Below are 26597 nucleotides of genomic sequence, written 5' to 3'. Positions count from 1 at the left end.
AATTTTAATGTAAAGGCAAAGAGTTCAGAATGGTAGATTCTCAAGTTTCTATTAAAAATTATTAGTGTTTATGGGATATTTTGTAGTATTTGGGGTTTCTGTGGAGCTTATCATTAGTATTTGCAAAAGGTACATCAAGCATGACTTTTATTCACTTAATGCATCACATCTTTCTAGAGTCACTTATATTAAAAATTTTATCCAGTACTGTTCTATTCTGATTTTGAGGAGAAAGTTTTGCATTACATTTCTTTCTGTATTAAAACATTTTTTTGCTTGTTTAGCTGAACTGACAGGTAGTAATGACTTACCTTGACCATTTATTTTGTTTCAGAACTGTTCACATTTTCTTGGTTTCAGTGCACTGTTTAGCCATATGTCCAGTTTTAGTAACTTTGCAGGGAAAATTTCTCAATCAATTTCTCAGGTGTCCAACACCTGGATTGCATTAATTGCAGGTATTTGTATGATGTATGCTTATGTTCCTATAAGAGTAACCAGTTGCTTAGTCCTGAAACTCACTTTTTTGGAAAGCATTTCAGGTTTATGCCATGCATAGACTCCTACCTTATAAGACTGGGATTTATCTCACTATGCTGTGGCTCTCTTTATGTTAGTTACTTAAGTTTCTTGCCTTCCGAACTGAGAATTGCATGGAAGTGAGGGCCATTCATCAGTATTGATACTTAGCATGTTCAGAAGATTCTGCTTTCCTAATCGACTTCTTGTACAGAAGTTTGCAAACTGTGTCACTTTTCTTTCTATACACACCACTGTTTTCATCTTCTATTGCTTTGGGCTTTGCTGATAATTGCAAAAGCAAAACTGTTGCTATAAAAAAGCACCAGTGATTCTGACTTCTCATCTTTTATCTAAGACTGTGAGTTAATGTCTCCATCTTCCAGTCTGCTTCTAGTCCAACCACTCTCTGGTCAATAGTGTTTGGATTCAGAGACTGCTATGTGTTCTTATGCTAATGCCAACAGAGAGGAGCAGGAAGGGATATTATTATGATGGACACAGGTGAAATGAATGCTGGAAACACTACTTACAGAAAAGAGAATTATTATCTGGCATGAAGGGGAGTCAATAGCAAAATGTCTTTGTACTCTTTGTAGCGATCTGCCATTGTCATCTGATGTTTCTTCCTCTGTTCAGAGAAAGGCCCTGTGTCTTTTTTCATCATTCTGTGCAACACTTTAAAATCTAGTATAGCTGAAACACAGCTTGTTTTCTACCTAAACCTTTTTTATCTATGGTTCCCTATTCCTTTTTCTTTTTTCTGGTTATTTGGGGTTTTTTCTAAATTTCTCATGTTGTGGTTATTTTTCTTTACCAAATGTGTCTGAAATTTCCCTTACATTTCTGAACAATTAACATTTTGTAATAGTCTTTCTTTGAAATCATAACAATTTCATTTCTGTGGATTTTCTTGTTTATTAAAATTTACTTGCTAGGAAGTGCAGGTACCACAGTCACAATTCCGTTGTCCATAACTTGCCGCATCCCCCCATTAAGGGTCATATCTGTAATAATTAATAGAGCTAATAATAATAGTTCAGCTGAGATGTCATTGATACGGCCACATGTAATCTTCACTGTAAGGATGTAGGTTGCCAGAGGAGGAATAGAGAAGCCAGCTGTCTACCTGTAGCATGAAGTAAGGTGGAGAATTACATCACTGAGCACTGAACTCAGTACTGGACTGACAAGGCCATTTTCTGCATGAAATTTAAGAAACTGTTTTGTTTCCCTTTACATGTCTCTGCCTTGGAATTATTTCACTGGTAGTAACTAACTGTACACCTGATCTGTATGTATGTAGAGAAGATAAGCAAAAAGGTTCTGGTATTTCTTTTTTCCTGCCTGTTTCTTGTTCAGCAACATCTGGTAATATAAACATCACAAATTGGACTGTGCTTCAAGGTTTTCTACTAAAAGAACACTTTTACAGTACTGGATTCTGCTGGTTTATCCATTTTAGTTTCTTGGATACAGTAGTTTATTACTAGCACTTTCATTCAGAGCTACAGCTTTGAACTCGGAGCTTGTAAGTGCTTTAGTTTGCAGTACTATAATAATAAGCAATTACTTTGTAGGTGCTGTGTGGCAACACGTGGCATCTTATTAATCACAGTAAGCACCTGGATTCATGTTCTTTGTACTGCCAAAGAATTTGTTGCTGCAAGCACAGAGTTGTAGGGAACAGTGACACTGCATTCTCTAGGATGACCTGGCACATATGAGGAACAGACAGAATAATGAAATTTCTCCAGAAAGTGTTTTTGTAGCTTTCAGCCCTGAGATTGGCTGAAGAAATAGAAATCTGGGCAGCCAAAATGATAACTAACTGAAAGGAGAAGTTGAGTTTCAGACAGGTGAGAGGTATGAATGACTTTAAGAAGAACAGAGTTCTCTAAATAACCATGAAAACAACTTGTTGTTTTCAACAACTTGGATGCTTCTTTGAACTGGGGTTGAAAATAAAATCATCATTGCTTTATTTTGGCTTTGCATCACCCTTACTTTTGCTTTCCCTAACAGTTGTGGCTGTATCCATCCTTTGTCTGAAAATGACTAGTGGTATCATTTAAAGTACTGAAAGCGATACCATTAGGCATTTTAATGAAAAATCCAGGTTTAACACACATAAAAAATCTGTAATTGACATATGCTCTCATATATTTTTGCTGAAGCCTGAATTAAGCAAAATTTACATTTTTCCTTCTACTCATAGCAGTCACCTCTCAGTTTGCATGATCTACATGAATGCTATTCATTGGGAGGATTAAAACACAAACCTGCTAGTTAGCTACACCTCTTCCTACTTAACCAAGCTGGTCCAGGCAGTGGTTTTTACATGTCTTTCCTCCATACCCTTTGTTTCCTTGTCAGCAGTTAAATCTGTGTTTCAAGGCTGAGATCTGCATGTAACACGTATTCAGTGCCTTACATCTAGACTTACAAGGATGGAACTGGAGAGAAAAAGAAATACACATATTTGCCTTTTCACTTGCTGCAGAGGAGAAAGATGCTCTGCTGGTGTCGTGTTAAATGTCAGAGAGTGTCTTTCATGGGCTGGAGCCATGTCTCGTGTGTTAGGCCATGGAATGACTGATGTAGCTGGGGGAATGCTTCCCAGATGTTGCAATAAGCAGATAGGTCCTGGATGAACACTCTGCTTAGCTTTTCCACTACTTCATCGGAGTCTGATGCACAGTTGAAATAAAAAGGTATTTTAAAAAGATTTGGAATTAAACTGGTTTTTGTGAAAGATTTGGAGAGCCTAGCTCTTAATGTGCCTTGCAAAAAATATACAGACTTGTTGTGCTTATTGCTACCCTCTGTCTTGTGTTGTTTTCCTGGAAATAGTCTAGGATGGGATCCACTTAGGCACAGACCTTGAATAATTGTAACTTTTTCTCAGTATTGTTAATTACCACTGCATGGCTTATTCGCTGTGGAACATATGAATGTTCTTAAGGTGATAGTAAGTAAAAAAAAAAAAATCTGACAGGTTCACAAGGATAATTTCCCAACTATTAAAATGACACTATCCATGAGAGTGGAAACAGTAGTAGAAGCAAAAATATAAAACTTTTTTTGTAATATTTACTAAGCTTGAAGTCTGTATCAGGTTGAATCCAGGCTGACATATCCAATCCATAATATCAGGCTGTCCAAAAACCACTAATATCTTCCAGAAGTTTTTTTTTTTACTGAAACATTTGCTATTCTTACCTGATTTTAAGCAATTGGCCATTACTTACCCACCTTACTCCATAGCAAAGGAATGCAGATATCCTAGTGCAAATGCTCACCTTGTCTGGTGGTATTGTTTGTACAACTAATAGCTGTAACCAAACAGTATAAGTTATGTAGTTTAAATTCTTTGCTTATTATGTAGTACCAATTAAAAAAAAAAAAAAAAAGAAATATGTCACATTATATAATTTATGGCAAAGTGTTCACAAACAGTTACAGTAGTCCACCAACACATTTGCTATTTCATAAACAATAGTTGCTTTTCTATGCAAATTTTTTTCAATACTCAGTATTCTAAGTATGTGAACTTTTAACTTGTCAGACTGTTGTAACATATTTGAAAATTATACTAATTTGATTAAAGTGTTGCCTATATGGCGAAAGGTTTAGTTAATAGAATCCATATGTAATTAAAATGCAGAACTAAGTGTAATCAGACCCCAGTGACTGGTGCCTTCATATTGATAGTTTTACAATGGCCTCTGGGGTTGAAAGTTTATGTTCAAGTTACTAATGTAGCTGTGCTCCAGAGAAAGAGCTAAACAGTTTAGCCATTTCAGATATTTCAGTGTCCTGAAATGATAGTCACACAGCAGAAATAGTTGGCAGTCTGAGTTCTAGAGGTGTCTTCCATTGTCTGGTGGTGGAAGCACACAACTGCTGGAGTGTACTTGTCAGAGAATTACCTTCAGCAGCAACACTTATGCCTAAACTTCCTCAAATGAAAGATCTTGCTGTGAGCAAGTAACAGTGTGTTTTTAAATAACAGAGTTACTTAATTTGCGTAAATTCGTGATTGAATCATCTGAAAGTTACAGACACAACACTTATGTACCAAGCCACAAAAGAAGTTTAAGAAAATTTCCTGAACTTAAAAAAAATAAGAATTATTTTTCTCTGGACAGTTTTAAGAGTCGACATCCTGTGTTAGAGTTCTCTAATCATCACCAGCACAATTTACAATCAGAACACACAGAGAGCCAGTTCAGACCAGCTCATCTGTTGACTTTGGCTGAAGCCCTTAATCTCACTGTGTGCAGCTGCCACTTGAGAGCTGGGGACTCGGCAGAGAGCCGAAGGAGGGTGGGATGCAGGGTTGGTCAAGGCATGAACACATAGGCCTGCTTCATTTCAACAGCCCTACACTGCTTTTTTATAGTTTTTTCACTTTACAGCCTTTTTTTTTTTTTTTTTTTTTTAAGAAAAAACCTCCCTGAAATTAAATGAGGACCTCTCATGAGCCACTGTGCTCCAGGCATAAGAAATTGTAATGTCTGGCTTCCAGAAACTGTCCCGTCAAAATGTGCTTCTGATTAGGTGGCTTAATTACAGCTGTGAAAACAATGTTGATTTAGGCCTCAAGATTCCAGTGCATGTCAGCCGTTATTAGCCAGCCTTGGACTGAAGCCACCATTTAAAAACTCCGTACCACTAAAGTCACACACTGCCTGACAACTTTTTATTTAGGCAGAAATGTTGCCAGAAGCAACACATTTTATGCAAAATATTTTTCATTGCGCAAATTTCAAATGTGACACTGTTGATGGACATAAAGTGAGTAGTTATGGGTGGACTTCAGCAAGTCCAAAACCTAACTTCTGAAAAAAAAAAAAAAAAAAAAAAGGCCCAAGACAACACACACCTACCCCTGCTGTTTCAAATAATTTTTATAAAGTTTGACTGACATAATGCTTAATTTTAATTCCTTTAATTCAGTTTTATTCCAAATCCTGCATGTTGCTTTAACCACCCAATTTTATTGCATCTAAATTTTCTTGACAGTTTCATTTGCTGTTGGGAAATAAAATTGCCATTTTTGCAACATGGGAAATAATGGCTAGTTTCAAAACCAATATGCTTGAAACTTCCTTTGCCTGAAGCAGGATAAGGCACACACTCAATTTTCTTTAGGGGAAAAAGCTCATTAAATAGTTTTTAATATTTTAATATAATTTAAGTAACTGCTTTCACAGTGGGAAGGCTTATTAGGCCCATGTATTTACACCTGCAGAGAGGTAAATGTTTAGGTAATTAGGTGGTTTCCAATACTTCAGCTTTTCAGTGTAGTTGCAAAGTTGCTGTAAACACTGGAGATGAGTGAGCTTCATCTAACATTACATTTCCACTTGTAGTGTTTTGCTTTCAAGTGCTTAAGAAGGAGGTTTAAGGGAGGGTTTGTTTTCTTTTGCTTTGCTTTCTCTTTCTAAAGGTCTCCTTAATGACAAAAATCGGCTAAGGAATGTGAATGAATGTGTGTGGGTGTTAGCTCTGGGCAGAGGCTTCTGCTTTGGAAAACCAGGATTTACATTTTCACTTCACTGTTGCCATGAAATTCCGAATGTCCATGCTGTTTGGTTTAATGGCAACCATGAAGTTACTAAATGACCACAGGTTTGTTCCGATGTTAAGCACCAAACGAATCTTTCAAGTCATTGGCTGAGCAGCAAAAAAGGAGAGTCATGTTTTCAGGAAGCTAATCTGCTTTCCTTTTTTGCCTTCATGGTTTGTGTTTCTATGTATGAGAAATGTGTTTTAGTGAGGCACTGGAACTACAACCTCATAAACAGGGGTCCTTAGTTCCCAGGACTGAAAAGAAGACACCTGGAAGCTGAAGCTGTATTAATCTCTTGTCCTAAATGCTCAGGCCAGTGCAAGAATTGTATCTCCTGGAGCAGCTAAACTGAAATTGATTTAGAGAAACTAATGATTTTGATAGATGCAAATCTAAAGTATAGGTTCAGCTTTGCCTTGTAGAAAATCATCATGCTTTCATTCTCTGCCTGCATCAGATTAGGGAAGAAAAAGGAAGGGAATGCCTATGCTGCATTTTGTTCTGTTTTCGAATTATGTATACTGGAACAACCTGGGCTTTTATTTGCTTTGCAAAATGGTTTATGGGGTTTCCTGAAATCAAATGTTTCAGAAAGGCCCTGGTTGCTGTGGAGGGCAGCTGTGAATTGGGAGACAGCCATGTGATGCCAGTTTCTTATTAGGTGTCTGCACTGGTCTTTCAAAATGTGGTTTATTGGTAATATACAGTGAATTTTATTCACCAGATGCCAGTGTTTGCTTCCTGTTTTCTACATACTCCTCTTGCTTTTGCCTTCTTCCCACACCTCTGTAAATAACATTTCAGCACATCAAATTAAAAGAAATTTTTGTATATGGTTACATGGACTGCTAACATTGCAGTGGAAACAAAAGTATTGGGCGTGCTAGACAGGCTGTTATTTGAGAACTGGATATTATAGACCAGGACATTTAACCCTGGGAAAAAGTTTCACAAAAGAACAGAGCCAAGAACACAATATTACTGCCTTTATAGAAGAAAAGGAGTATTCTCTACAAAGGCAGACAAATTCACTTCTTTCCAAACTCAAGGACTTTTACTCAGGCCAGAAGGTGCTTCCTCTTCCCTTTTGAAGAAGTTATTGTAAGAAAGAGAGCTGGGAAGCTTCTATTATTCCCTGCTAAACTGGGGGTTGAACATAAAGGGAATGTCTGTTTGTTCTGAGACTATGAATTTGCTGAGAAGTTTTTGGAGGGGATTAAAGCATAGCTGTGCCTGAATGAGTCTAGCTCAAATACTTCAATGGCAAATGAATCCATGCAACCCAGATTCAGATTCACACCTTCCTGGTATTTTGTTGTCATTTTAAATTTAGTGCATTTTAAATTTAGGTATACTGCTGGGAGTAATTTTTTCCTTATTTTGACATCTCTTTGGATTTGTTTTTTAAGCTAAGTATGTAAATTGTGGTTTACAAAGAGAAAATTCAGTGCTGATCATCAGACATTAGCTTTGATAAACAGTGTAAGATGTGTAGATTTAACCTGTGAGGTGCAGTTCAGTTCATCAGGATGACAGGTGGAAGGATTTTTGTTTTAATTTGTGGTGCTTCTTCCTTACTTTGTACCAATAGATCACTCCCCAGTTTGCAAGGAAAGAATTCAAGAGAATAAGACACAGGGCAGTTTTTCCAGGAGTTTGACTCTTTCTAAGCCAGCCAGCCTTAGAAATTCATGTATGTGCAGCATGGCCCCACTTATAATGTAGCAGGTATAAAGCTACATGCACCAGTTAAAAAAAAAATAAAAAAAAAATTGTGCCAACATTTGTCTGGATTGGACCTAGATAATCTGTTTAAACAAAATTGCATTTGAAATAATGGGAAAGTAAGTATTCCTCTCAAAAGATGTACAAAACCTCATGTTTTCAGGTTTATGTTTCCTCCTGGATGGCAGGGAGATGATTGATGCCTCACCAGGAGAGGATTCTGAGCCAGCTAGTGGGCAAACTTTCTTCCACAGGAGGCCATCTCTGGTGCTCTTAGTCTCTGCTTCTGGTGTGCTTGCTGGCTGGCTGGCAGGTCATGGGAGCACAAGCCTGGGTATCATCTCCACCCTCATCTCACAGTGGATTTCTCAGCTGTCAGACCTTACCTCACTAGTCCAAGCAGAGGGAGACTGGATCCTCAACAGGCAAAAGGCAGATAATGAGAGCGATAAAGAAGGGTAGCTGTAAACCATGGCAGTCTCCTTAACTTTGTACCTTTCTGGAATTCGTAAAATCAGATTGGTTTTATGTTGAGTTGTTCATGCTTTTTTTCTGCGCTTTCTCCTATAATCTCTCACATCCTTTTCAAGCAGGAAAAAAAAAGAACAAACCTTTGCGTTCCTTTCTGTGACATTTTTTCAGTAGAGATATGTGGTTTTGTAGAAATACATGTGTTTACCTACTTCCACTGCCTGGTTGCTTGCACTTTGTATTTTAAGCGTAAAAGTCAATGTAAGAAATGAAGAAAAAAAAAATCTTTTGAAATATGTGAGGTAGTATGGCTTCCTAATAAGTCAGATATAAAAAAAAAAATAATTCAGATTTGGCATATGAAGAATAATACTGCTCTTAACTCATAATTTTATTCCAGTAATGTTGACATGACTTAAAGGCATCAGCAAGTTACATCTTAATGTTCGTTTTGATTGGGTTTTGTGTATTTAACTTACATTGCTTAGTATTTACCAGACATGTATTTATTTCTTTATTAATTCTTAATTCTTAACCCACTTTATATTGAAGGCATAATTTTTCCAGCTGATCATAATAAGGACCTCTTCTATCCTCCCTGAAGCAGTCTGGCCTGCTGGAAAAGCTATCACTTAAATATATTTGTTAAATCTTAAGTGAATGCACAGTATAAAGAGCTTAAATGTCATCTAAATGGATGTTATTGTTATTATGATCTTGCTTGTTAAAATAATTTTGTGTTCTTCATTTTGCGTAATGGTTCGGTTAAAGGGATCTAGAAACAAATGTGTTTTCCTTTCCCTTTTTAGAAGAATTTGTATTTTTGTTGACTTGTTTCAGAAATGCCACCTTTTTAGAAAGGGAGGACCCTCTTTTTGTTAAGCTATCAATTGGTTAAGCTATCAATTTTTTCATTGGAAGGCAGGGGACTTCTAAAATGCAGTGTGCTTAATCACCAGCAGAGTTTTCCTGCTACATGTGATATTAGGAAAGCAAAATGACCTTATGATGATGGAATGATTCAATTCATCCTTTTCAGATGGTGTAAGATGGGATCTTTTTACAGTCTTCAAAGTCATATTTATTTAAGGGATCACACCTTTGGATCTGGCCCCCAACTGATATTGGCCCACAGAATCATAGTTGACTCAGTAAATTCACTGTAAGGTTGACATTGGAGTAACTTTCTCTCTTAAATTTGTGTGTTCACCAATATTTTGAAAGCCTTTTGGCCTTTCTAGGTGTTGCGGGCACTTTGACAGAGAAAGACATTGAAGGCCAGAGCCACAACTGTGAAATAATTCACTAAATTTTCAGGTTTTATAGTGGATCAAGGACCTCATTTGATCACAAAAGGTTCAGCTTGTGTAGTGGTTTAACAGTTCTGGTTGGAGAATTGTTAATGCTTTCAGACTGGCTGTGACATCAAGTTTCTTTCAAAGGTTCCAGTCACTCTTTTGGAAGCCTGAGCATGTTACAACTTAACCAGGACTTTGCAAAGCTTTCTGACATTTAAAGTCACACATTTTTCTTTTACTGTGTCTAAACATCCTACTGTTTTAGGAATTTTTAGTTTCATTTAATAAATCACTGAAGTTTGCTACACTTCTCAGAAGAATATAGTGTAATCAGAACATCTGAGAAAAAAAATTAAAGGTATAATTCTGGAATATACAAGGTAAACCTGAAACATTCCTGTGTAAAACAATTTTTCAGTTGTCTTACAACTTTCTTGTTTAACAAAAAAATTTAAGAAACCTCTCTCCAAGTATTCTGTGAAGAACTTATATGTTCTTCATGACTTTTCTGATAAAATTTTCACATGCCATGATGAAAGCTTATCGTATTACATGTAATAAAGTTGGGTTCTGTGTTTTTTTTTTTAAACTTTTAAAAAATTTAACTAATCTGTGCTTTCATAACAGGCATTTGGCATCTATATATGAAAGGATGAAATTCCATTAGCATTTTTTAAAATGTTGATTCACATAAAATATGATTGATATAAAAGAAATAGTAGTTCCATTTGCCCAGCTGACTAGCTCAAACTGCATTTTCAGCCTCACAGAAAGTGATGATGTAGTACTTGAGCTAAGTTCAGTTCTCAGAGGCTGATTAAGGTTTGGGATCTAATAAGTATAAAAATTCTCTTGAAGTAATTACTAGGTTTATTGTATTTAATTTTGTTCAGAAGTATAACCGTATATATAAATTCAGCCAAAACCAATAGAGACAGTAAACCTAGCTCACCCACACTCAAGTTGTTTATAACTGATAAGCTTGATTCCTTGCCCAGTTAGTGTTGGATTTACAAAAGACCTACAAGTTAGACATCAACTGAAAATGAGTCTTAAATACTTTTTTTAGGCAATTCAGATATCAACTGTTATTTTATAAGCAATACTGCTGGAAAGCCAACCATTTCCCCTGAGCATTACTTAGGGTTGTAAAATTACCCTTTTGAACTCTAGGGAATTTAGACTGTTTCGGATATTGCATGCAAGTTGCAGGAGGACTGATTTCCCTCCTAAAGTTACTTCAACTATGTTTTACTTTACAGTTTGGATAAGATAACAGAAGTATCAAAGCTATCCCAAACCTACGGGGAGCTGGATGTACCTCTTCTCCAGTGGGTCTTTCTCTGTGCTAGTTTATGAGGGAATGGCATGAAGTTCTTCCTTATCGGGATTTTGGATGGGAGGTGGCAAGCTACACATCTTCAATGGACAATCCAGAACTGCATTGGCCAGTGCTAAGAGGGTGGAACCATTTGTCCTTCTAATGAATTGATGATTGTAATAGGAAACATTCATTTTAAGAAAATGTAGTTGTCAGTATTAGTAGTTCACTTCTAAGCATGCGGTATAAATCAGTCATTTTTTTCTCTATTATTGTAGAACCTTTTTAAGAGGCCACTCAGTTTAATACAGTTATTTAGGTGAACTGAGATTTAGATTTGCCCATAGCATAATGCAAATCTAGATGTTCTTCCTCAGCATGCAAGTGTTTGTCTGCATTTTGGATAAGATTACATTCAGTCTCTTTTTCAAATAGGTACAGATAGGTTTCAAGAACCATGTCTGGCTTCAACTTTATGAACCCAATTCTGTTGACTCCTAAGACCTAACTTCAAACTGCTTTTTTTTAGGGAATGCTAAAGGTTATGAATTAAAGAGACCAGTATATTCCTTCTCACTCTTTGTGGACAACACCAGATTATATTCTCACAACCAAGTGGACCCAAATAACTTTCTGTTCATTTAAAGGGTTTTTTGTTTTTAAGCTATCAGGAGAATCATGAAGTGTTGATTTCCATTTTAATACTTGTTTGTGTTGTTAGCTACATAGATTTGTATTTCTGAATACTGTTCCTCAAAAATATTGCTTATTTGGCAGAAATACTTAGAAAAAGTTCATCTATTGAATGCCCAAAGATTTTTTAATGCAAAAAAGCTCAATCAAAAACACACTTCCATTGTTCCTTGACTTTTCTCCTTTATGTTGTTAAACGTTATTATTCAAAACAATTACTTTTTGTCTTTCTCCCATGTATCCATATTGCTGATACAGTATATCTTTATTAATTATAAAGCCACTGAAATATTTTGCTGAATCAATGCAGTTTCTTTTCCTTTTCCTTTTCCTTTTCCTTTTCCTTTTTCTTTTTCTTTTTCTTTTCCTTTCCTTTTCCTTTCTCTTTTTCTTTTTCTTTTTCTTTTTCTTTTTCTTTTTCTTTTTCTTTTTCTTTTTCTTTTTCTTTTTCTTTTTCTTTTTCTTTTTCTTTTTCTTTTTCTTTTTCTTTTTCTTTTTCTTTTCTTTTTCTTTTTCTTTTCTTTTTCTTTTTCTTTTTCTTTTTCTTTTTCTTTTTCTTTTTCTTTTTCTTTTTCTTTTTCTTTTCCTTTTCCTTTTCCTTTTCCTTTTTCTTTTTCTTTTCCTTTTCCTTTTCCTTTTCCTTTTCCTTTCCTTTCCTTTTTCCTTTTCCTTTCCTTTCCTTTTCCTTTTCCTTTTCCTTTTCCTTTCCTTTCCTTTTCCTTTTCCTTTTCCTTTTCCTTTTCCTTTTTCTTTTTCTTTTTCTTTTTCTTTTTCTTCTTTTTCTTTTTCTTTTTCTTTTTCTTTTTCTTTTTCTTTTTCTTTTTCTTTTTCTTTTTTCTTTTTCTTTTCCTTTTCCTTTTCCTTTTTCTTTCCTTTCCTTTTCCTTTTCCTTTTCCTTTTCCTTTTCCTTTTCCTTTTCCTTTTCCTTTTCCTTTTCCTTTTCCTTTTCCTTTTCCTTTTTCTTTTCCTTTTCCTTTTCTTTTTCTTTTCCTTTTTCTTTTTCTTTTTCTTTTTCTTTTTCTTTTTCTTTTTCTTTTTCTTTTTCTTTTTCTTTTTCTTTTTCTTTTTCTTTTTCTTTTTCTTTTTCTTTTTCTTTTTCTTTTTCTTTTTCTTTTTCTTTTTCTTTTTCTTTTTCTTTTCTTTTCTTTTTCTTTTTCTTTTCTTTTTCTTTCTTTTCTTTTCTTTTTTTTCCCCCCAAAATGTTTACAATTATTAGCTCTAGAACTCTTCATTAAAATTAGCTATCTTGTAAAAGATAGCTTCATGCACCACTGGCAAAGGTCTGCTGTCCTTGTCCTGTTTAGTAGCAGAGTGCCTAAACTGTAGTTGAATCAGTGCAGAGCAAGCAGACAAAAAGGAAGGTAGCTAAGCATTTTGCTGTGCGTGAGCAGTTAGAGGGCAAGCAGACACCATGCACCTTGACCACCTATTATGAAGCTTTTTGCTGCAATGTCAAGTGAAAGCGAGTTAATTGGGTGAAGCTGTAGAGCATGTTAGGGGCATGGTAAAGGGTTGCTGTCTGACAGCTGAATGTCAGCAGAACCTAGTGAAGTGTGGCTGAGAGACAGAGACCTGTCACAAAGTTCATGTGGACTATAGCACAGTTAAGGAGATGAAATGTGGTTCTGTCTCACTTTCTCCCTCATTGCATTCAAGCACCTTAAGATTTCACACTGTATGTGTCAACCCTTGTTCTCTAAGCTGTTTTCTCCTAGCATTTCTGCATTCAAATGATTGGACAGAAGATGCTAATGTTTGGCAAAATGAATGTAAATACACTTTTTTTCCTTTTTATGCTAGAGCGGCACTATACATGCAACTCAGACGGAACTTTGAAGGCTTACGTCAGATGGTCACACTGTCTAGGAATTCAGCTGATGACTGAATAAATTTCTCAAGAGTATATGAAGTTTGACACTTTAACTAGTTGGACAGTGACTCCTTACCCACTAGCACCAGCAGAAGAAAAGACTAAATGGGGAGGACTTATCAACGAGCTGTTTGTGCCTCAGCATGGTCCCATGAGTATTTTAGTCTCCAGTTGCAGTCCCCCTCTCCCCTTCTTGCTAGAAAGAAGTGAAGAGCTGAGGGGGAAACATGGGGCAGAGAAATGGCAATGAAAAGATGTGGGAAAACTCCCATAACAGGAAGGGGTTTCTTGGAAACAAGAGGAACATCGTTTACAGGTAGCATCAATCTTACACACTGATGCAAAACATGGAGATGTGTCACAACAATTTAGTAAGACCATTCCACCATGAAACCAGTGTACTGCGTAGTTTGCCTTATGCTTTTTTATTTGTTTGTTTGTTTGGGGTTTTTTGTTAGTAATGCAGTGCAGAGAATTTGACCTGAAAATTGGAGATGCTTCATTCCAATGAAGCATCTGGAAGAGAAACTAACTATATAGGCTGTATGGTGGATTTTGGCCAGAATTTTTAGAAAGTACCAAAATTAGCAATGCAAAACCACCATTTGTCTTTAAGCCAACAAAATCTTGAAAGTAAGGTATTCTATCTGATGTGATAATCCATTCAATTTGAAGCATTCTTTAGACATACCAGGTTTAAATATGTTTGAATACAACACGATTTTCTTTTAAGAAAAAAACCCCTAGAATATTATGAAAGTTTTCTCTTAATTGCTTTTAACTGAGTCTCTAGAGTGTGATTTCACTGACTGCATTAAATGCATTAGAAAAGCAGGAAAAACCCCTTATTTTCAGGCGCATGCGTTTCTTTAAAAACTTCTGAAAGTGGAAGAGGGAATTCTTTGATAATGAAAAAAGCCACTAGTATTGTTGGCTAGCAGCACCCAAAGTGTGTTGTGTGTCTACCTTTCTGACTCAATATGTAATGAGTTGGCAGCCCATTGAATTATTCTCTGATCGCAAATTGTTCGCAGAATCCAGGCAGGAGCGCTGACAATTAAAATTTATACCGAATGTTACTGTTTTCCTACCTTGTGTCAGAGCACCAATTTAGCCCTACTGCCTCAGAATACAGAATTGCAAAATCATTGACATGGGAAGCAAACTTTCCAGTTTTGGCCAGCATGCATACCTGCTTCAAAAAAGTTTGCTAACTATCACTTGATTGCACTGACAACTACTAGCAGCACCTTTTTAAGCAATAATTTCTGGCATTTTCATCAGTTTGATGTTTTATTTATTTTACTGAGAGAGAAACAGCTCTTGGAGCTGTCTTAAGCTACTCTTGACAGTGAAAGAAAGAACAAGCAGCATATTGGGAATCCATTGGCATTGTCTGTCACAAGGACACTCAGTTTTGGAAAGAGAGGAGGAGGCTGTGAATGATGTGAAAATGTGCATCTTTCTCTTTATTGAAAAATTGTACTATGGTTTTATGGTGAAAATAATTGTCCAGTAAAACTATCTTTGTATAGACTTTGAAGACTGAAACAATTCTGACTGATTTGTGGCTTCAGCCACAGTTATAGGTTATAGGTTTTACTCCTTCAATTGAAGATAAACAATATATTTCTAAGAGTGAATTTATTTAGGTAGTATTTTGCACCATTGTCATAACACAGGCACAGTGTTCTAATTCTAACTTTGCATGTTATTCCACAGGTAGTGAAATCTAAAACCAAATGGGGTGTCTTTGATTACAACACAATGCTTTTATATAGGCTGACCTTGCAATAAATATGTTTATATTCCTCACAGTACAACACATAATAAAGCAAACCATTGCAAATGAGTTTTAACTTTGTTAAAACAGGTCATGTGTCATAAGATAGCCTCTAAACTAGATCCTGAATGTAATCATAGCCTAGCTGCAGAAGAAAAGGTGTAGAGAATTATTGTTTCAGAAATATTTTGCCATGTTTAATACTAAAAAAATTGCTCAAGTTAACTATAGTTTAAAAAACAATTCTCCATAATACAGAACCTTTCATATATTTTTCTTTCGGAAAACATGTTTTATGAAGTTGACTATCAAACTTCAAAAAATGACCATAGGACACAGCCAATTACTATATTACATAAATACTTCAAAGGCATATTTTGGCTAGACATACTGTGCCCTAAATATCTATTTACCTGATGAAGTGTAACAGTTTAGATGGAGTCATTTACAGGTTATTGGGTAAATAAAAGTGCTATGCTGAAGATTTACCTGAACAGATACCTTATTTAAGATACATAATTCCTCTTTTAAAAATTACCTAAATGTATATTTATATGATATATTATCATATCACAGTCATTCAAGTTCATCAGTTTAATACATGTTTTAGAAAGGTGTCTAAATACAACAATGTTAAAAGAGGTCTCTTGGTGAATTTTAACTGCCTTTATACAGTGTGTGTACAGGTTGGTATTCAAACAATGAATAGTGTTACAGTTCTTACTCTTTTTTTCTTCTAAACTGTATAATCCTATTTTCTTATTGAGTATGTATAATGATAATGGATTAAAACAATCCTTACAAGTAACAAGCAAGATTTTTTTTTACATCAATCACATTGCTATTAGATCCTATCTCCCTTCTATTAAATGAATAGTATTCGGTTCTTTGTAAGTACATCACAGGATCTGGATAACTAAAAAGGAGCTTTTTTTCCCCCAACAGTGCAGCTTTTACTGTAACATAGTCTATTGACTTGCTGCCAATCATTAAGTTTCATACATTTTTTTGCAACTCTCAAAGGAAATCTGATTTCTTATCTCCTTACTGGGATCTTGATGCCATGTTCTTAAAAAAAACCCTGCACTATATATGGAAGAACAGTAGTATGAGGGTGTAATTGTAGGATGTGATTTTTATTCATTGTGGTAATTAAGATGTTGGAAGCCCTGCAAACCAATATGTTTACATTTATCTTAAATATTTCTTATCCAAAGTGAAACCTGTTTCTAGCTTATACCTTATTGATTTAAATTTTTTTACACACAGATGTGTTTTTAGAATATTAGAAGTTATTTGCATATTTCATCATTGTCATAAAAATTGTAATTGTCATAGAATTTTTAATGAATGACTCATGTAGGTAGAATTTTGGCTATGTGGTTAGCTGATTAGTGTGTACAGTAAATAAAAGACTGTTAATTGGTGTAATAGATGGGTGCCTGATCTGATTTCAGGTGTGCTGATACAAATGCAGTAGATCTGGTTTGTGCTTTGCGTTTTTAGTGGTTCCTGTACTGCATAGCATCGAGCACAGAAGAAGTGAAAAACTAGAGTGTTACAGATCATACTTGCCAGTTCTCTTGGTTATCTCATCCTCTTCACCACCATAGTGTATGAAAACTCAAGGCACTACCTCATTTTAACTATTTACTCAAAACATTCATCCAGATATGCTACTGTATGGGTTCTTAATGAAGGTCTAATATAACCTAGCTCTTCCCAGTGACTGCAGTGGGGTTTGTGGTGAATCCAAGACTGGAAAGAGTCTGTATCAAAGGGAACAGCTGAAGTAGATGTTAGAGGCAACCATTGATTTTTTTCCAGCAATGGAGGAAAGGGGAATCTGTCATGACTGTGCCATTATACATATGATTGAGTCTGGATTTGTAGAAATATTAATATACACAGACCCTTCTGCCTCTCTCTGGATACCTATGAGCATGTGTATTGGAATCTGTGTTTCTGTATAAATGCAGTTCTGCTACTGTGTGTGTGTGTGTTTACCTCTGTATTTATGCTCTTCCTTTAATGCCAAAGAGAGAGTGTTTAAAACCTTGAATATGCCACAAAAGTCTCTCAGTATCCTATTTTTGTCTTTTCCATAATTATGCTTTGAATGTGAAGTTTTCTTGTATTTGATGACCTGATTAAATAATGGATTATTTACACAGCTGTATAGTGCATTGCAAATACCTTTGTAGCAGACAGAAAAATGGTACCTATTGTGTTTTATTAATTTTTTTTATTATTATAGCTGTTTTAGGGAATACAGAGTATCTTTATTAATGCTGATATAATATCCATAATCTTTCTAAGTAGGATTTGCAATGTTTTGGTGCTAGAAGTTATTTCACGTTGAGTTTTAACTGGTCTAAACTTTATAACTGTTTGACTCATTGAAATATGAATCATATTCTCTATCAACATGCATTCAGTGTGTATTCTCTGGCTTCTACCATTCTAACATTTAAAGAGTATTAAGTGTTTGATTTCAATTGATGGGAAATCATATTTCAAAGTAAATTAATTTCCAGTGTTAGTATGTAATATTTTTCATAGTAACAGTGACAGGAAGACTTTAGAATAAGTTTGTCAACGTGATTAAAAAAAAATACACCCTAGAAATGATTAAAAAAAAAGCTTTCTGTAAGTATGTGTGGCACTTCAAATATAGTGGGCTATTTTTTCCTAAAATTTACTGGTGCAGAATATTCTAGTTAATGCCCTTTGTTCCTGCTTAAGTTCATTACTCAGGTACCATGTGTTTTAAATAAGTATTTGAAACAAGGAGAGAACAGTTGCAAATGAATCATAGACATACCTTTGTGAAAGGCATAATTAATTTGTTTCTTGTTTAACAGTGGATATAGATTCTAATTTAATTTGTTTTTTATTTTTATTTTTCTCCAGGAATCAGGAGGAAGTTCAAACATCACCACAGATTCAAGCTAGGAATCCAGCCTGACCAGAGTTGTAGCCCAGATTTTTTGGCATTATAAGCTGAACCTGACACATCCTACAGTTTTATGCACAATAGAACCAGTTCTCAGTCTTCAGTCTATTCCTTCAGCCTGAATGTCACATCCAGTCCCAAAAGAACAATGGAAAATGGATTTTCAGATATTTTGTATCAGTAATCTTTTAGAAGGAAAAAATTGCATTAATGTAAAATGATGCAATTAAAGTACAATTTTGTTGCTACTTTTGAATTACAGTTAAGCGTATGTATTTTTTTACATTAATTTTATTTTTTGGGAAAATGTGCATTCATATGTTCACGTTTCTGCACTTCTCATTCTTTGCATACTGAAATAGTTATTTTTAAACTTTTATTTATTGCAGTTGTTCATTTTTTATGTAGTATATTTTTAAATGTTAAAGAATGACACATTTTGGGTAATTTTCCTCAGTCTTAAAAAAAAATCAATAAGCCATTTTAGTCTCTATCTATCAAAGTTGTTTCATACTTGTCTATTTTAAAGCAGGACTGCAATACTTTAATAGGATTGAGAGAGCTATTTGAAATGTATGCCAATGATTCCTGTCATTTCATGGCAGCCCTGCCATGGTTCACTGAGCCCCCTCTTTTCTCTTGTCAGCTCAACTGAAGACAAGCATTTAGTTGCAAACTTTAAGCAGGTTGTGCAAAACAGAAATGATGTGACTGCTTCTCTTCCTGCACAATAATGTCACTGCTGGTCAATGTGAGAAGGTCAGGTTGCTCCTTGTAAAGCTACATGATACCACTTGCCTATTTGAACAAGTTAAGTTAACTGCTGAATCTGGTCCCTGCAGGCGCTGAAAACTCACCCTTTTATCAAGTCTGCATTTCATAAGAAAGAAGTACAATTGTGCAGGGAGAATTTTTGATGATATGTTTATGTACTTTATAAGGACAGTTCCCAAATGGGTGTTGCAGGTATTATATTTAGTTAAGCCGAAAGAGTTTAAAGTAATGGCTGTTTTGACCTTCAGATAGACTCCTTTTTTGTTGTTGTTGGTAGGACCCAAGAGTGACGCCCATCTTTGATGCTGACAGAATTTAAAGCAAGGCCATTGCCCTGCATTTTCTGCCTTGTAGCACACAAAAGTAAAATTGTATGTCAGGCCGAGATGTCGGGGAGCTGACAAGATGCCCCAGTGACATTTCAGCTGGAAAGAGCAAGTGTCTTGCAACCAAGTGGTCAAATATCAAATAATAGGTCAAGCAGGAAGGAGCTGAGTTCTAACCACAAAGAGGTTTCTGGTAACTTACTTGACAAGCTTTTGGGCGCTTTGTGGCTTGACAAAGTGATGTTCTGTTGGGTATCGCTAGACAGACTGTTCTTTATCGCCTTCAGAAGATCAGACGTTGACATTGATTAGACTCTTTAACCCTTAAAGGTTAAATCCTAGCAGTTTCATCATTGTGAATGGAGAACAAAAGAAAATTTCTAATATACCATTTGTTTTCGTATTAATCACTAAACTCCCCAGTGCTATTAACTTTTGATGTGCTATGTAGTTTTTGACAAAAAGATTGAATGCAAAATCTATATAATAGATTGCTTCTCATTATGGGCCAGTGATACATTAGAAAAATAATATTGTGTGTTATGGAATTTGTAATTTCTTCTAGTATGTCAGATGCAGGATTTGACTTTAAAGCCTCCCAACTACTGCTGATATTCTGTTTTGGATGGAAAACAATATTTGCATAGGAAATGCATCATTTACAATGACCAGAGTCTTTCAAATACCTGGGTTTTCAGGTACCAGAAAAGGTAAAATCCCAAATTTACAACAGAAGAACTTTAATCAAAGATACCTGTGGGTTTTCAGGTGTTGCCCTAATTGTTCAAGTCCATTGCTCACAGCCATGGTGTGGCTAATTACAGAGCTATACAAAACCAAAAATTAATTCTACAAAACTGTCATATCAAAGAGTTGGCTGGTAGATGAAGACCACTCCTTGTCTTTACAATGATTTATTTAGTTTTTAACACTGAAGAAAGAATATTCATTTCCCTCCAAAAGTCTTGACTTCCCTGGTTTCTGACAGTGACTGCTCCTGATAAAGGCACTGCAAGTATCCTGCTTTCCCAAATATAATGTCAAAGATCTATTACGTTTGTATGAAGAGTGAAAGAACATATTTTGCCAGGAATTTTCTCTCTAATACGTATAGAAAGATGTATGCGCTTTATTTTTTAAACATTCTGTAAATTCTGTAGTGTCAGAAAGTGCCTATTCTTTCCTACATGACCTCAAACTACTGAAAAAAATTTGCAAGTTGTTTGTCCCTTTCCCATCATTGCCAATATATGTGGTATTCTGCATGTAGAGAAAGAAGAAGGATTTCTTTCTAAAATCTGTTTTTCTTTCTTTCCTGTATTGAGACTAGGACTGATCTCTGTTTACTCCAGTTACTGCTCCAAGCGTAGGTTCATGTGATTTCACAGGGGCCATAGCAATGACAAACTGAGTGTAGTTAATAGGAATAATCTAGTGAGCTATCATTTCTCACAAGAATTGGCTTGGATGATTTCATTGAAAGGATGACTTCTACCTCATTTACTCTGTTTAAATATTGACTAACTGCAAGTTACAGACTACTTTTGTTAAACCCATACACTGTGAAGAGACTTTGAAATATCTTTTGTTTGGATGTCAGATGTCCCATTTGTAAGGGAAAGCTTTTTTTTCTCATATTGTGAAGAAGCTGGTGAGTAGTAAACTGGATCTGTGCTGCTTTTCCAAGCATCTGATAAATTGAAGTTTATGATAAATTCCAAATGAACAGAAGAAATCCAGCTGTCAAGATCCCTTGCTAGTAGTTTACAAATGATCCCACCAAAGTATTTCTTTCCCTTTTTGGGGACACAGTAAAAAGCTTGCTTGTTTAGAATGTGGCAACACAGTTTAGTAACAGTTGCTGCCAAGAGCATCCTGGCTGCTTTACACCATCTGGTATCTCTGTACTGGTTTGAAATTTGCAGAGCTTGAGACCTTAATACTTAATTTCAGAGCTTTTCACGGTTGGGCCTGGGATTTCAAGAGGATGGCTTTCACTCGGATAAACCTAGCTTCATCATCAGCACTGCTCCATGAGAACAAGCAAAAAGTTTTCATGGAAGAAAACCCGTCTTAGGTGGGGCTAGTATAATCTCCACATTTTTGGAATGTGACACAGCAAATTACAGGTTACAGGTCTGCCTTCTAATGGGTCTCAATACTTTCCCACCAAGCAATTTAGCTCTGACAAGAGACTGAAATATATGATTTTTTTCCTGTAGTAAGAAATTTTATACCTCTTAGTACAAATTTTGTGTGTGCCTGTGTGCACACATGGTGGTAAACTACTCAGCAAAGAGTTTGGTTATTGGGATGAATGTATTATCATTCCACATGTAACAAGCAGTTACTACTACACCAGTAGTACAGAAAGGCTGTACTAATTGGCTGTACCCCTGTCTCTAACACATATTTGCAAATTCAGCATAAGTTTTATTGCCAGTGAAGTTTCATATATAATTATGAGTGTCTCTTCCTTTGCTGGAAAAGACCTGGGATGCCTTTTCCAAGTTAATCCAGGGCAGCTGAAGTTGAAAGCACCTCTAGAGATCATGTTGTCCAGTGCCCCTGCTCAGAACACAGCTACAACAGGTTGCTGGGTGTCGTGTCCTGCTGGCTTAGAATATCTGCAGGGATAGAGTCTCTCTGGACAGCCTGTTCCAGTGCTCAGTCACCCTCAAAGTAAAGGTGTTTTTTACTATGCTGAAGTGGAATTTCACGTTTCTGTTTGTGTCCATTGCCTCTTGTTCCATTACTGGATGCTACAGAGAATAGTTTGTCACTATCTACTTTACCTTGCAGGTATCTATACACGTCGGCAAGATATCCCTGAGCCTTTTCTTCTACAGGTTAAGAACACTCACAGTGGTCTCAGCTTCTCCTAGTGTGACAGATGCTCCAGTCATTTTATCAGTCTTCTTTGTGGCCTCTTGTCCAGTATGTCCATGTCCCTCTTGCACTAGGGAGGTTGGGACTGGAACTATTACTCCAGGTACAGCATCACTGGTTGAGTACAGGGTAAGGATTGTGTCCCTTGGTCTGCTGGCAGCTCTCTTCCTGATGATGCCCAAAGAGGCTGTTGGTCTGATATGCTGCAAGAGCAATATGGAGCCTATAGGGAATTTTTGGCGAAGCTACTCCACAGCCAGTTGGGCCCCAGTAAGTCTTGGGCCTCCAGCCTGTTCTGGTACACAGGGTTATTCTGCACCAGATACAGAGGTTTTTTTTGTTTTTTTTTAAGTTTGTGAAGTTGCTGTCAGCCCACTTCTCTGGCCTGTCAATGTTCCCCTGGATGGCATCGAGCCATCTCTTATATCAGCCACTTCTTGCCTGGTATCGTCAGCTGACTTGTGGGGTGTGCACTGGGTCCCATTGTCTGGGTTATTAATGAAGTTACAAACAGTATTGGCCCCAGCACTGACCCCTGGGGTACACCACAGTGTCTATCCTCCAGGTGGACTTCGTGCCACTGATCATAACCCCTTCAGTCCACTGGTTCAGACTATTTTGAAACTGATTTACTCTTCCTGTATCTAGACCATATTTCATTACTCAGCAGTGGCCCATTTTACTGTGTAAAGGGCTCCCAAACTTCCCAGACACTGCTGAAGTCCTGGATTAACTGAAAGGCAATATTTTATGTAACCTGTTTGTCCATCAGGTCAGTTTGGTCGTTTGATCACCAACAAGAGTATCTGATCATACTGCTGTCATACTTAAAAGGTTTTACAAGGCTGTATATTTTATATAAATCTGCATATTCAGTGGTATATTTTTTAGCTCCTAAAAATGTCTAAACTTTCTTTTGAAATAAAAATTGCTTTAATAGAATTTTTTTGTTGTAGTTTGATTATTCTATTGTGAATGAAAGCTAAGAGGCCTGTAGCAGTATCACAGCCTGGAGTAAATCATGATGTGAAGAGCACTTTTTTTCCATTCCTGGTGATGATCACCAGTCAGTGTTTCTTTCGCTGTCCTTTTTGTTGATTTGCCTTGAAATCCAAATTCACAAAATGAATGTTCTTTTAGAACGTTCTTTCCTATCTTGTCAACTTCCACCTTGCCCAGTGTGAAATTACTGTACTGTGTCTAACTTGTTTTCACTTTGATCTTCACAATCTGATACTTTGGACAGTCAGTTTCACATCGTGCACTCTGTATTGCCTAAAAATGTACCTCACTGTTTATTTGGAAAGTATTTGTCTACTTTCCTCTTTGCTGAATATTCAACTAAAATAGAGAAATCTACAGTGATCTTAACATAATTAAAACTAAATTATTTAACCCATGTATGTACAGTGTTTGGTATAATTACATTCTGTGGTACATCCTGTACCTCTACTTTGACTTCCAACTTTACAGATACAGATTTGGCTTTCAGTTAAGTCTCTGCAAATTGTCTTTCAATATCCATGGAAAATGGAAGGTGACATGCTCTTATCATGGTTACGTGGATCTCACCACTGTCATGGGGAGCATCTTGTAAGGATTTTATTCTGTTTATGCAATTTTGTGTATTGTAATTTGATGCTAATGTTAAAAAAAAAAAAGTTTTTAAATTTAAGAAACAGTCATTCAGTAGTGCATGTGAAACTGAATCTTTGCTATTTCTAGTGTCCAGTGACTGATGACAAAAGTTGTACAGAGACAAAAATACAAGGAAATGTCTGAAAACTAAAATGTTTCCAGAGAATGGAAGGAGGTAGGGAGATCTTCTTTGTTTGCAGCTTGTACTTAACCATAGTTCCTGTCTCTTTATAAACTAATAGTACTAATAACCATTACTGATATTAGATTGCCTTCTCACAGCTCTCCTGTGCCTGATTAAAGCTTCAGAAGTTGTTGGATTATGTTTTGACTAATTCAGTGAACCTCAGTAATTAAATAATGAAGGACACTGGATTTACTTCTAAGCATAAATATTGCAAGTGTTGTTGTGTAATTATCCTTTCTTTTTCACGGTAAAAAATTTCTCGATCTCCCACTGCAATGTGGTTTTCAAAACAAAACCAACAGTGGCAACCGTATTTAATAAATACATAAACATATTTGCATTCCTTTTGGTGTGGTGCACAGCTAAGCCCAGATAGGAGCCCCAGTAAATGTTGCACTCACGGATGCTTGAATGGTGCAGTTCATGGGAGTGCTGTGGTCCTGAAAGCCCCGGCAACAAACATCACAGTCTGTGTGCTTGTGAACAGTGGTCTGTTAAGTAAAGCATACACCATTTACCCTTTACAGGGAAAATACTGCTAGATATAAAAGTCTAACACATGTTCATAGCAGTGCCTGTCTAAATAGTGGCAATTTTTGTATGAATCAAGCAAGGGTTTCAGTAACTTTCAGTGTTGATTTGCCAGCCCATGATGACTTTATAAGATCTGTCTATAGTATTGGATTGTGCTGGCACACATGGAGAGAGGCTCAGAGCTGTACTCCATCCTGTAATGTTTGGATGGCTTTTGAGATTTTTACTGAACAAAAATTGTTTTAAAATAATTTTCTGATCCTCAGTTCATAAGGTAGTTTATAAAAAAAAAAAAAGCGCAAGGGAATTACAAATTAACTAAAATGCTTTCCTATCCCTGTGCTATGTGAAGGTTAATAAAATTTGTTCCCATAAACAGCATGGGAGAAATCTTAGTAGCAATATGTTTGCAGTAGAAGATAAATGCTGGTTTCAGGCTTCATTCTCAATTGGCTTACTGGTACAAGTTTATGTCAGACATTTGGTGTGGAAAGCTGTATACATTAAAGCACTGACCTTAACGAGAGTCATGCAGCTAAAATCCTGCATAGCTCTTTTAAAATGTCAGGGGTTAATGTTATTTAAATGCAATATTTTGTGGTTTAATTGAGTCATGCTTCGTTGTCTTTTACTGCACGTTAATGCCAATGAAACACTGACTGTTGACAGAAAGTTCTCTTCAGCAAAGTATACACTGACATATCATGCTGCTATAGAAAAATAGTGTGCAAGTAGGGATCCTGTGCTGTCTGAATGGTGGCAATTTTCATTATACATTAAGAGGAAATGTGAACTAGTTTGTTTTTTTTTTCCTCATATATGAGCTCAGACAAAGCCAACTGCAGAAAGCTGAAGCACCTTCTAATAGCTAAAAGTGTGTCTTACCAAGGACTTAACAAGGGTTTTTCATCTTGCCTTTGTCCAAGTTTGGAAAAAATAACTTCATGTTACTTCTTTGGGTAGTTCTTCACATTAAGTCTCCATGATAGTCTAAAACCCCAAAGAGAAAATAGATTCTGGCTTGGCAAGTGAGATGTGGAAGATATGTGAAACTGTGGACTCAAACAAAAAAGGGGAATACAGTAAGCAGTAAATACTGGTCAGCTTGCAAGAGCTCATGAACATGATGGGTCGAGTATATTCCATATTGTTCTTTTGCATGGCAAAATAACTATTCCAAAATAACTCACCATGTATGGACAGATGCCATATAATTTCTTATTTTGGCTGAAGTAATCTGCTTACTGTTTGTGCAGTCCCACAGGGCTTAGTTACGTATCTGGGCTCTGTGTTTTCCAGGATCCTTCTCATGACTGCAAGGTGCTTTCTGGAAGTCATTAGAATTGTATGTCTTGAAAATGAGTTTGCAAATGCTTATGAGTTACAACTTTTTTTTTTTTTTTTTTTTTTTTTTTTTTTTTTTTTTTTTGCAAGCAAATATAATTTTTAAAGTTGCTGTCAACCAGTGGACCTTGCTTATGAGGAAATTTTGATGCATTTTGTGACCTTGCTGGTTCTTATACTATCGAGTGACATTGGGACATCACATTTGTCCTGCCAAGGGAATAACTAAGTGTTTAAATCTTATGTGAGTGGTAAATCACAAAGAGTTTCTGTAGGAAGGTATAATAGTCAGAACTCAGAAGCAGCAGCATGTTTAAATACAAGCCTTGATTTCATTATATATTTAATTATATATATTTAGCTTCCTTGTGTCTAAAATAGCATGAAAGTGTTTAGAACCAAATTAACTACTTCACAGTAGGAACTACTGGTGAAGTCTGTGGATCTGTGTTTTCTTGCAAGACCTATTCTGAGCTTGTATAGTATGGAGAGCAGTACAGATCAGCAGGCAGGGCATGTAGAATTACCCTGTGGGAACTTATTTCTTCTGTCTGTCACTTGTTAAAGGACAAAAAAACCCCAAATTCCTCTGGCTTCTAGAAACTCACAACTGTGCTGCAAAGAGCACGGAGCAATACAGAAGGGGGAACTGCTAAGGAAGGAGCACAGTCTAATGTCCAGGTGGATGCAG

The 26597-nt window shown here is 36.1% G+C and overlaps 1 protein-coding gene across 1 annotated transcript in view; it reads left to right on the top strand.

The window, feature by feature from the left end:
* The window catches only part of LOC115599914 (coiled-coil domain-containing protein 171-like), a 42678-nt gene extending 24330 nt beyond the window's left edge, over positions 1-18348 (top strand). The window contains exon 4 of the mRNA XM_030467598.1: positions 18172-18348. Coding sequence (XP_030323458.1) covers positions 18172-18213 — 42 coding nt within the window. The 3' untranslated portion in view covers positions 18214-18348. The remainder of the gene's footprint in view (positions 1-18171) is intronic.
* Positions 18349-26597: the final 8249 nt, after the last annotated feature.

The sequence above is a fragment of the Calypte anna genome, chromosome Z (genome assembly GCF_003957555.1).
Source record: "Calypte anna isolate BGI_N300 chromosome Z, bCalAnn1_v1.p, whole genome shotgun sequence".
Lineage (NCBI taxonomy): Eukaryota > Metazoa > Chordata > Aves > Apodiformes > Trochilidae > Calypte > Calypte anna.
The sequence above is the reverse complement of the archived record's forward strand: the minus strand, read 5'-3'. Positions and strand labels throughout refer to the sequence as shown.